Source organism: Microtus ochrogaster, chromosome 10 (genome assembly GCF_000317375.1).
Source record: "Microtus ochrogaster isolate Prairie Vole_2 chromosome 10, MicOch1.0, whole genome shotgun sequence".
In the NCBI taxonomy this organism is placed as follows: domain Eukaryota; kingdom Metazoa; phylum Chordata; class Mammalia; order Rodentia; family Cricetidae; genus Microtus; species Microtus ochrogaster.
Genome location: NC_022016.1, coordinates 45,829,518 through 45,840,591, shown reverse-complemented (window position 1 = coordinate 45,840,591; position 11,074 = coordinate 45,829,518). Strand labels below are relative to the sequence as shown.

At 52.7% G+C, this 11,074-nt stretch overlaps 1 protein-coding gene across 2 annotated transcripts in view; it reads right to left on the bottom strand.

Annotated features, from left to right (window-relative positions):
- The window catches only part of Htr6 (5-hydroxytryptamine receptor 6), a 15,038-nt gene extending 8,017 nt beyond the window's left edge, over nt 1–7,021 (bottom strand). The window contains exon 1 of one of the 2 annotated variants that reach the window (XM_026781762.1): nt 6,282–7,021. In XM_026781762.1, coding sequence (XP_026637563.1) covers nt 6,282–7,004 — 723 coding nt within the window. In that variant the 5' untranslated portion in view covers nt 7,005–7,021. The remainder of the gene's footprint in view (nt 1–6,281) is intronic. The other variant, XM_005352952.2, reaches the window with a different exon arrangement.
- Nucleotides 7,022–11,074: the final 4,053 nt, after the last annotated feature.

Genomic DNA, 11,074 nt, shown 5'->3' with positions numbered 1-11,074 from the left:
GGGGGGGGGGGGGGGGGACCAGGGAAGATGATGGGAGGAGGAGCACCCATGGGGAGGGGGAGGAAGATTAAGGCAGGTTAGGAGCTAGGGGTGAGAAAGCAAGGTTAGGCAGAACAGGGACGCCTAGCTCCTCTCTCCCTCAGCATTCCCTGGGAATGCTGGGAAGACCCACTGGAAACCACTGCCCAGGAGTGGCTTTTTAAAACCCATTTTCACACAGAGGCATATGTGGATCAGAGGGAGATAAGCTGGCCAGCTCCACGTTGCCCATGCCAGGAACTGTTTCTGCCTCCCTTCCGTCTGCAGGGAGCTAGAAGCTGCACTGGTGAAGAGGAGCTACGAGAGAGGCAGATCCTAGATGGGAAGGGGCCTCATGCCACCTTCTCTGCACCCATCCACATTGTTCCTGTGGATCTGAGTTCTAAGACCATCTCTGCCTCCGGGCTGCAAGTTCCCTGCCTGGTTTGTTGTTGTTGTTTTGAGACAGGATCTCACTCTGTACCTCTGGCTTGCCTGGAACTCACTGCATAGATCAGGCTTGGTGTAGGACAATTCTGTATTCTGTCAATTATGTTTTAAATAAACACTGATTGGCCAGTAGCCAGGCAGGAAGTATAGGCAGGACAACCAGACAGGAAGTAGAGGCGGGGCTATGAGAATAGAAGAATTCTGGGTAGGGGGAAGTTCCCTCTGCAGTCCTGTCCAGACATCAAAGAAGGAAGATGTGACCTACCCAGCTAAAAAAGGTACCAAGCCATGTGGCTAACATATACTAGAATAATGGGCTAATATAAGTTATAAGAGTTAATAAGAAGCCTGAGCTAATGGGCCAATCGGTTTTATAACTTATGTAGACCTTCCATAAGGTTTGGGACCTAACGACTATGGGAACTAGGCAGAACAGAAACCCCAACAAGCAAGCCCTCATGTTACACAGGCTGACCTTAAACTCAGAGATCTACCTGCCTCTGCCTCTGCCTCCCGAGTTTGAGTGCCAGGATTAAAGGTGTGCACCACCACCATTCCTGGCGAGCTGCCTTTCTGGATAAGCCAGCTTCTCAGAAGGAAAAACAGACACAAACCCCAAGCGGGTGGAGCAAGAGTGCCGCACCACACACGAGCCCTCAAAGGCGGGCAGGATCCAGGCACTCGGGAAACAGGCGCACAGAAGGCTCACTCTTAACCAAGTGGCTTTAAAAGCAGAGTAGTGGAGGGTCTGATGCTTCACCAGCCAAGAAAGTAGGCTTGGAGCTGGAAATATGGTTCCGCAGTTAAGAGCATGCCCTGCTCTTGCAGAGGACCCCAGTTCAGTTCCCAGCACCCATGTCTGGTGGCTCCCAACGGCTTAGAGCTCCAGATCTGGGGGATTTAACACCTCTGTCCTCCGAAGACACCTGCACTCACACGCATGCGTGCAACACAAATAAAATAAGCACTATTTTTAAAAGAGAATGAGGCTGGGTGTGGTGGCTCATGCTTCTGATCCCAGCATTTGAAAACAGATGAATCTCTGTAAGTTCCAGGCCAGCCTGGGCTACATAGAGAGATTCTGTCTCAACCACTCCCCTCCTACCCGCCCCCCCAAAAGAAAAAAGGAAAGAGAGAGATCAGGCTTTTCCTCAGGTGTTTGGTGGGAGGAGAGAGACAGGATAAACAAGCCTCTGGCTTGAAAGCCCTGCGGATCATCCTGTCTGTGAGGTAGGATGATGGCCTTGGAGACGGAAGGGATATCCTCCAGCCTTTGGCTTCAGGGTTCACTATGGCTTCTCTGCCTAGGCCTTCAGCTACACACAGAACATGGCTTTTAGAGGTCTCCCCCTTCTAAGATCCACCCTCCTCCCCTCCTGCTAATGCTTAAGGTCAAAGTCCATCTCTCCAACCAGCATTTAAGCAGGGCAGGGTCTCGCTCCTACATGCTGTAGGTACTCAACACATGCCATTGATTGGGCTAATGAATTCATGCTGTGAAAAGCTTACAGACTCATTGCATACAGTGAGCCTGCAGGAGCTGAGAATGGGCAGCCCTGTGAGCCAGAGTTGAACCCCAGGCCCTCTGCAGCTAGGCATCCATTTCCTTCCCATCACAAACATGGGCTGAGCGGCTGTGATAGGCTTGGCACGGTTCTGGGTGCTGAAAATACAGCCGTGAACGTGACAAGCTCCTGCGCTCTCACAGCTCGCTTCCCACTCAGGAGAAGCCATCAATCAATCATCCATCAACTGGCAAGATGTTTGCAGACGCTGCTGGGAGAGCAGTGGGCCTGGAGAGGACCTAGTGAGGGCAGCAGTTCCTACTCAGAAGCAGGAGAACCGAAGGGACCAGAAGATGGGACAGAAACTGAAGAAGGACCTTATGGAAATGAAACAGGTCCTGGGACAGGAAGGTGCTTGATGCTCAAGGGACAGCAAGGAGGCCGATGTGGCTGACAGAGGAAGAGCAATCAAAGGGAGAAAGAGGGAAATATAGACAAGGATCAGGGAGTCTTGGGACAATAGCTGTCCCAAGCATAAAACACAGTATACATATCAGGTAGAAGATTACCACTGTAACCCAGGCATGAAAAAGGGTCTCATCCCCAGGATGGCAGTGGAGAGATGCAAGGTGACCAGAGCCTGGGCGTGTGCCACAGGTAGAGAGGAGAGGACTGGGTCCATAGTGGAAGAAGCAGAGAGGCATCCAGGCTGCTTCAAGAGCTTCTAACCTGGGAGATCAGAAAAAGGAGGTCACCATCCCCTGACATGGAGAAGACCCCAGGGGCTAAGTGTGGAGTCTGGGAAGGGCCGAGAGTTCTGTCTGTCCTTGAGCAGGGCTTGGCCTAGCTGCTTGTAGATGGTATTTCCAGGCCTGAGACAAAACAAACCCACTGCAGAGAGAGTGGAAAAAGAGCACTAGCGACCCAGGTCAGAGCCCCACGGTGCAGGCTGCGTTGGCAGATCAAGGCTCAGGGAGGACATGGGAAACAATCGGCAGGGAGGCAAGGTTTAACATCGCTGGTCACAGCACTGATCAACTGTCACTTCATCACATCTGCTCTCTCTGGGGCTTAAATGCCCTACCGTGAAGCAGGGCTGAGGGACAGATGCTCAGCGGGTGTTCTGGACACCAAGCTTGGCTTGGTGCCTGACAGAGTGCTTAAGCCAACAGTGTGTGTCTGTGGGAGGCTCCCACGCAGGTCCTGAGATCATGGTACCAGCTGGCTCGCTTCATCTAAAGAACACCTGTGTGGGGGCCCTGTTGGGACCGGAGAGCCCGACAGGCCAACCTCTAATATTCTTGATCTCTGGCACAGAGTTTCCTCAAGAATGGACATTCAGGACTTTTCAGTTAGATGAAACATTTTAAAAACTCGCAGAGCCAATGAGAAGGCTCAGTGGATAAAGGCACCTGCACCGAGCCCGATTAGATCCCAGGCTCCATGAAAATAGTCGTAAGTCCTATAGACACACATTGTGGCACACGTGTGCATGCTCACACACAATAATGAGTTAAAATTAAAAAATGCAAACACATGAGAGCTGCGAGCTATTTTCCCACAAGAGAGGCATGGTCTTTGCTCTTCATATCCCCTCCCCAAACTCATGATGAGAAAGCCTGCTTCAGGTTTGGGCACCGCAGACAGACACGTCAAAGGCACGCCAGCGACACTGCGTGGGGCCCCTCTGACATCCTGCCCTTGTGTTTCCTGTGACAGCTTGTGGGAAGGGATACCGGTTTTCCATTTCTGGAAGAGAGAGGGTTTTTTCTTTCTGAACACATTCATGGAATAAAAATATAAATGAGGAATACAAAGAAAATTCCAGATAGAGATGAACTGAGAGACTTAAGTAAGGGATTGGGGGGGACTGGAAGGCAGATATGCCCCACCCCCAAGTGATTCTCCTTCCTTTACAAAATCTCAGAAAGCAAGCAGGGAGCTCAGTGGTAGACCACTGGAGACTCTGTGCCACAGTCAGCCAATGTCTTCACGAACCTGGGAGTTTCTGTTTGTATTGAATATTGTTTCCATTGGCATTTATTTGTGTGTGTGTCTGTATGTGTGTCTGTGTGTGTTGGTATGTGTCTGTGTGTGTGTCTGTGTGTATTGGTATGTGTCTGTGTCTGTCTGTGTATGTGCTGACATGTTACTGTCACATGTACCAAATCCGAGAGACAGCACTGAGCGCAATAGAGTTCTGAGTGTCTGTGGGTTGCCCAGCTTGTTATGTGGGTGCTGAGATCCAGTCTCCCATCTTCATGATTTTTCAGCAAGGTCTCTTAACCGCTGAACCATCTGACTCCTTTGTTGAGTAAGAAACAAGCCCCTGCTGTGTAGAGACATCACATATTATCTGTTTGCATCACCGACACTGCCTGTAGCTCATTCACTTTCAGGACCCTTCTGGAGAAGCCACCTGCCTCTGAGGCCAGGAAATTTATACAGGTGGGAAGCAACAAGTCAACAAATGGGCAAGTCAATGAAATCACAAGGAGGCAGGAAGGACTTGCGGCTGAGCAAGGATGTCTTTTCTTTCTTTTTTTTTTTTTTTTGGTTTTTAGAGACAGGGTTTCTCTGTAGCTTTGGAGCCTGTCCTGGAACTAGGGAACTAGCTCTTGTAGACCAGGCTGGCCTCGAACTCAGAGACCTGCCTGCCTTTGCCTCCCAAGTGCTGGGATTAAAGGCATATGCCACCATCCTTGGCTTACAAGGATGTCTTTACAAAAACAAACAAAAAGAAACCACCAAAATCCTCAGAAAAGAGTGAAAGGCCCAGGGCATCGATCCTGCCTCTGTGTCAGGACCGCAGTCAGCTGCTGGGACTCCAGAATGTTCTCAGAATGCAGAGGGAGACAGAGAGCTACAGCCAGGATTCCTGGACAGATACCACTGTCCTAGGTGACTGGACCTTGGAAGATCGGGCCTCTCTGTGGTCCAGCTGCCCTGGGGGCTGCCCAGAGCCTGCTACCTTTCCCACCTCAGCCTAGTCCCTTGCTGCTGTGTGACCCCCCAGGCTACCACCCTCAAAGACCCTCCTTCACCTGAGGCTACACCAAGACGTCCTTGCAGAGCCTACCTGGGACCTTTGCCAGAGCCTTAGATTTAGAGACCCAAATCTCAGAAGCTCAAGTCTAGTCAGTGGACATCTCCATCACTCAGGGTGGACCTCAGCCTGAAGCCCAGCATGGCCTGGATGGCAAGACCAGCCACCCTTGCTTGAGCTAAGAGCCCTGCCCTGTTCTCCAGCTATTACTGAGCTGTGTACTGAGGATCAAAACTGACCTAACCTCACACAGCTCCCAAGTCAGTGAGCCAAAGTGGCTAAAGCAACAAACAAGTTTGGGGGTTGTGATGGCAATAGCAGATTGGAGCCGATGGGCCTGCAGATCAGAAAGTCAGGATCACCCTGGGAAGAGATGGGTTTAAAGGGAATTGGGCAAGAGGGGCTCCAGGGAGAAGCATCCGGGCAAAGGCCACAGCAAATGCAAAGACCTTAAGGCAGGCATGGTGGCTCACACCTATAGTCCCAGCCCTTAGGAGGTAGAGGCAGGAAAATCCCAACTTCAAGATCACCCTCAGCTACATAGTGAATTTGACGCCAGCCGAAGCTGCATGAGACTCTGTCTCAAAGTAAAAGCCAAAATCTTGGCACAGAATTAAGCTTGGCAGCTTTGAGGACTGTCGTCGGGGCCCTGAGGCTGGTGCAGACCAAGTGGAAGGGAGGGAAAGAGGAGAAAGGGAGGATGGAGTTTGGCCCGGGAGGAAGGATCCACAGGCCACATTCTGAGATGGGTTTTCTCCTTATGGTGAGCTAGGTGAGGTTTGTAGAAGGAGAGCATCACTGCCAGGAGGGTCTTTTTCGTCATTCTGGCTCTGGTTGGAAAAGTGGACCTCATCGGGGGTGGGGGTAGGGGCAGGGGCAGCAGGAGTCTATCAAAGGCTCCCTGGCGACAGTGGCTTACACAACGGAGACAGCCGATGCAGAGAGGTGTGCTTAGACCCCGTAGGCAGGACCAGCAGGCCTGAGAAAGGAGTGTGGATATGAGGGAGAGAAAGAGCGCTCTCTAAGTTTGCCACATGTGACACACAATGGGGCCTGTCAAGGAGAAGCGCGCCAGCTTCCTCCTCCGTATCCGGATATAGCAGCTAACCCACCACAGTCAGAGTTTGAGATTCATGAGAGAGGCAGAGCCACGAGGCCTTAGAGGATCAGCCCCAAGCACTTACTAAGAGACAGCCAGCAAGTGGATTCCCAGTGGTTGTTTATTCCTTCCCATCCCACAAGCCCAGGTCTCCCAAACGCACCCCGGGTACCTGCAAGGTCTCCAGGGCCTGGCCAGTCATGCCCGTGGTTAGTGAGGCCACTTGCACCGCCTGCTTGCGGGCAGCCAGCAGGATCCTGCAGTAGGTGAAGCAGATGGCACCTGAGGGCAGGAAAAAGGTGACTCCGGACGCCACGAGGACAAAAGGCAGGCTGGCCAATAAGCGGCACTGGCCGGGGGCAGGTGTCCGAGCGTTGCCCAGTTTGTGCCAGCCCAGCAACAGGGGCAGGAAGGAGGCAAGCGCCGCAAGGCTCCAGGCACCCAGGATGAGCGCCAAGGCACGCGGGGTTGTCATGCGCAGCTTGTAGCGCAGCGGGGAGAGGATGAGCAGGTAGCGGTCCAGGCTGATGAGGCAGAGGTTGAGGATGGAGGCGCTGCAGCACATCACGTCGAAGGCGGTCCAAAGTAGGCAGAGGCCGCGCGCCAGCACCCAGCGCCCATACAGTGCATTCAGCATGGCCGGGGGCATCACCACCAACCCCACCATCAGGTCCGATGTGAAGAGCGACACCAGGAAGAAGTTAGACGTGTTGCGCAGCGCGGACTGCGTGCAGATGAGTACGATCAGCAACGAATTGGCGGCCGCTGTCAGCACGATGACCACGCAAAGCGCCGCGGCCACCCAGCCGCTTCCCCCTGGGGCAGGAGGTGGCCCAGGCCCCCAGACTGGGGTGCTATTGTTGATAGGGCCCGGCTCTGGGACCATGGGGACTAGGGTTGAGGACCAAGACGGGATATAGTGAACGCGGGGACAGGATGAAACCAAAGGAAGAGGAAGGAAGCTAGGTAAAAATTGCGCCCCGGAGGAGTAACAACACGGGGACCTTAGGTCACCAAGCGGCGATTACAAGAGATCGGGAAGCGGCTGTAGGGGTGTCTCCAACGGGAAGGGGCTGTATGGGGTGTCTCCAACGGTGGGGCCACCTGGAGGACTCAGGTAAGAAGTTTGGGGAGGGGTACCTGATGAACCGAGTTAATTAAAGTTAGGTTGGCGTTGAATGAGAGAACCCTGGAGTGGAACAGAGCCACCTGGGATGGCGTAAGATGGGGGTGGGGCTCCTGACCAGAGACACAGCTGGGGAGATGGGAGCAGGAGGCGAACTCGCGCTCTCGGGCCGGGGCAGGCTCTTCGGGGAGGGTGGACGTGTGTGTACGCTAGATCACAAGCTGTCGCGCGTGGGGGGTCTCAAAGGGATGGCCCGAGAGCAGGAGCGCATCCCAGGAGCGGCAGGTCTCTTTTCGCCCAGAGGCACCGCAGGATTGGGGTACCGGAGGCCGCGGGCAGAGCCAGGCCAGACTGGGCCGGGGTGAGCGGCTTGGCAGAGGAGCGCAGCGCCCCGCTCCGCCTTCCCGGCCGCGCCGGCTCGCCTGGCTGCCTCCCACCGGAGCTCCCTACCTGGGCGCTCGCGGGTGATCCGCTGCCGGCGACTGCGGCAAGCGCCGCCGGGCTGGAGACTACAGGCGGCGGCTGGTGGCGCGGCGGGCAAGGGGCTCCCGAGCCAGGGAGACGCGCGCAGGAGCCCCGCGACGCTTCAGCCACTCGCGGTCCCCAAGCCTCCGAGCGTGCGCCCCGCCCCGCGGTGGGCGGGCAGAGCCGAGCCCCTCTGGCAGACGAGCCAGGTCGCAGTACTTCAGGCCTGGAGAAGATGCTAGGAGCGCTCTTGGGTGCCTGCAGCCCCCACACCTCCGTCTGCGGCTCCCCTGCCCACACGTGGTGATGGCGCAGGCAGAACCCAAGGAAGGGGGATGTGACCTGTCTGTACCGGGAGACTGCTCTCAGTGGGGTCCGGCCCTTCACTGTGAGAGTCAACACGCCGGGAAATACCAAGCAATTCGTTTGACATCCCTCTGGGCCTCAGTTGCTGGATCTATACAATGGGTAAATAATTTCTGCCATTCTTCATCTTCGGGTCGCTCCATCCAGTTCTCCAACAGCACTGAATATTATTCCTGAAGATCCCTCTAGGCCTGTCGGAGCACCAAGTCTTAGTGTGAAGGATTTGGGAATCTCCAAGCCATTGGAAGGGTAGAGTCACTGTAAGCAGAGGGGCAGGGTATAGCGCCTCCTAATGATGACAAAATTTTATTCGCACCTAGTAGGTACCAGGTAATGCTCGGGTCAAGCTGGACACTACATCAGATGATACTTCCCATCTGGGAACTTCCGTTCTGGCATGGGTTAAAAAAAAAAAAAAACAAGCAAGGAACGGGCAAAGGAAACCTAAAGTGGGCATTTCTACTGGAAAAAGAAAGACAATGTACAGCAGTTTGAAGAGAACCTGGTGGATGTCTTTCCCAAAATAGAAATACCTCCCAGTTAGAAGTCACGGGTGCAGTTTGTCCTGGAATATCTACCCCAACTATAATGCCAAAGAGAAGGTGTTAGTTAAGATGAGGCTCAGAGAAGTCAAGAGCCTCTGCAGAGGTCACCAACACCAACCAATCTAATGGTTGCTCAGATCTGCCAGGTGCCCCAGGCAGAAGGCGGCCAGCGTAGTTGGGCAAGATGCCCCCTGCCCGAATTCTCAGAGCAGCAGTACCCACTCGCCCCTTGAGTGTCTTGGGAGCAATGGAGCTCAGCGCCCACACTGGGTGGAGCCAGCTGCAGCAGACAAAGGACTGCCCGCCCTCCCCCACACCATACTACTTGACCCGAGGAAGAGAACGTCCCCGCTGGATAGAGAGTCAGAGACCACCGTGAGATCCCGTGAGAGTACTTCTGCTCATTCCGGGCCAGTGGCACCTGATCCTTCACCCTCACCCCCGCCCTTCTCTTCAGCCACAGTTAGCAGAATTTGGTGTCTGACTCGCAGGGCGCCCGGGAAGATTAGACGACGCTGTGTGACCTGACGGCTTGACTGTGTCCCGTCAATACTGTTGGCTTCTGCGTCCCCCGTTGGGGTTCCACCCTAAGGTGCCTCTAATCGCATATGAATGCCTAGCATGGGTAGCAGGAGATTCATTTGGGATCCAGCAACCTGGGCTCGTCGTCATGATCTGTTGCTTGATCTATAAGGCTGGCAAGGGCCGTTTGTTTCCCTGCCTATGATTGTTGGTCTCCGTATATGTTTAGTACCTGTGGAGGCCAGGAGAAGGCATCAAATCCCCTGGAACAGGAGTTACAAATGGTTGTGAGCTGTCATGTGGGTGCTGGGAATCAAACACCGGGTTTCTGGAAGAGCAGCCAGTATTCTTAAACAATGAGCCATCTCTCCAGGCCCCTAACGAAAGATTGTTCTTTTTTATTTTTTATGTTTTCTTTATTATTTATTATGTGTACAGTGTTCTGCCTGCATGTACACCCACAGGCCAGAAGAGGTCATCAGTTCTCATTACAGATGGTTGTGAGCCACCATGTGTTGCTGTGGATTGAACTCAGGACCTTTGGAAGAGCAGTTAGTTCTCTTAACCTCTGAGCCATCTCTCCAGCTCCTGTTCTGTTTTTTTTTTATTATGTTTATTGTGTCTGTGTGTGTGTGTGTTGTGAGATATTTATACACTATGTGAAAATGTATTGCTGTGGTTGGTGTAATAAAAAGTTGAATGGCCAATAGCTAGGCAGGAGGTGTAGGTGGGACTTCCGGGAAGAGAAAGGAAGAGGAGGAGGCATCAAGGTGCACAGGAGATGCCCGGAGACACAGAGAGGAAACAGGGGGTAGGAGATGGAAGAGAAGTAATGTCATGTAATAGATTCATAGGAGTGGATTAATGTAAATGAAAAGAGCTAGTTAGTTATAAACCCAAGCTATAGGCTGGGCTCTCATAATGAACAAGAAGTCTCCATGTTATTATTTGAGAATTGGCTAGCAGGACAGAAAAAGGCTCATTACGTGTGTGTGTGTGTGTGTGTGTGTGTGTGTGTGTGTGTGTGAGAGAGAGAGAGAGAGAGAGAGAGAGAGAGAGAGAGAGAGAGAGAACAGAGCACAGCTTCCAGGTGTTCTCTCTTACCATGTGGGCCCCAAGGATGAAGCACAAACACAAGTCGTCAGTCTGAACAGCAGCTGCCTTCTCACTCAGGAATCTTCTCTTCCTGGCTCTTGTTTGTATGAATGTGGTTTTGTTTGTTTGAGACAGGGTCTGTCTTAGTTAGGGTGTCTATTGCTATGAAGAGACACCGTGACTACGGCAACTCTTATAAAGGAAAACATTTAGTTGGCGCTGGCTTACAGCTTCAGAGGTTGATTCCATCATTGTCGTAGCAGGAAGCAAGGCGGTGTGCAAACAGACACGGTTCTGGAGAGGTCGTGGGGAGTTCCACCTGTGGATCTGCAGGCAGCAGGGAAAGACAGCGACACACTGGCCAGGCTTAAGCATCGGAGACCTCAAAGCCCACCCCCCAGTGACACACTTCCTCCAACAAAGCCACACCTACTCTAGCAAGGCCACACCTCCTAATAGCGCCAGCCTAATAGTGACGCCATTAAGTTACTTCTATTCCAACCAACACGGCTTCATTATATAGGCCAGGCTAGCCTCAAATTTTCCATCTGCCTGCTCCGTTTTTTGAGAACTGGGTTGCAGACATCACTATGATGCCTGGCTGCAGAATGCTCTTCTATTCTCCGTGCTTTGATATCAGGGTAGTGGAGATGGGGGTGGGGATGCACATTAGAGCCTCTTGGCACAGCAGCCTGCTAAATTTTAGCTGCATAAACAGAGAGAATATATCCCCTGCTTTAGTTTTTTTCTATGATAGGTAATGTCCTTCACATTTTACAAATAAAACATGATCATTTATTTAGTTAGTTAGTTTTATTTGTATGGGTATTTTTGTCT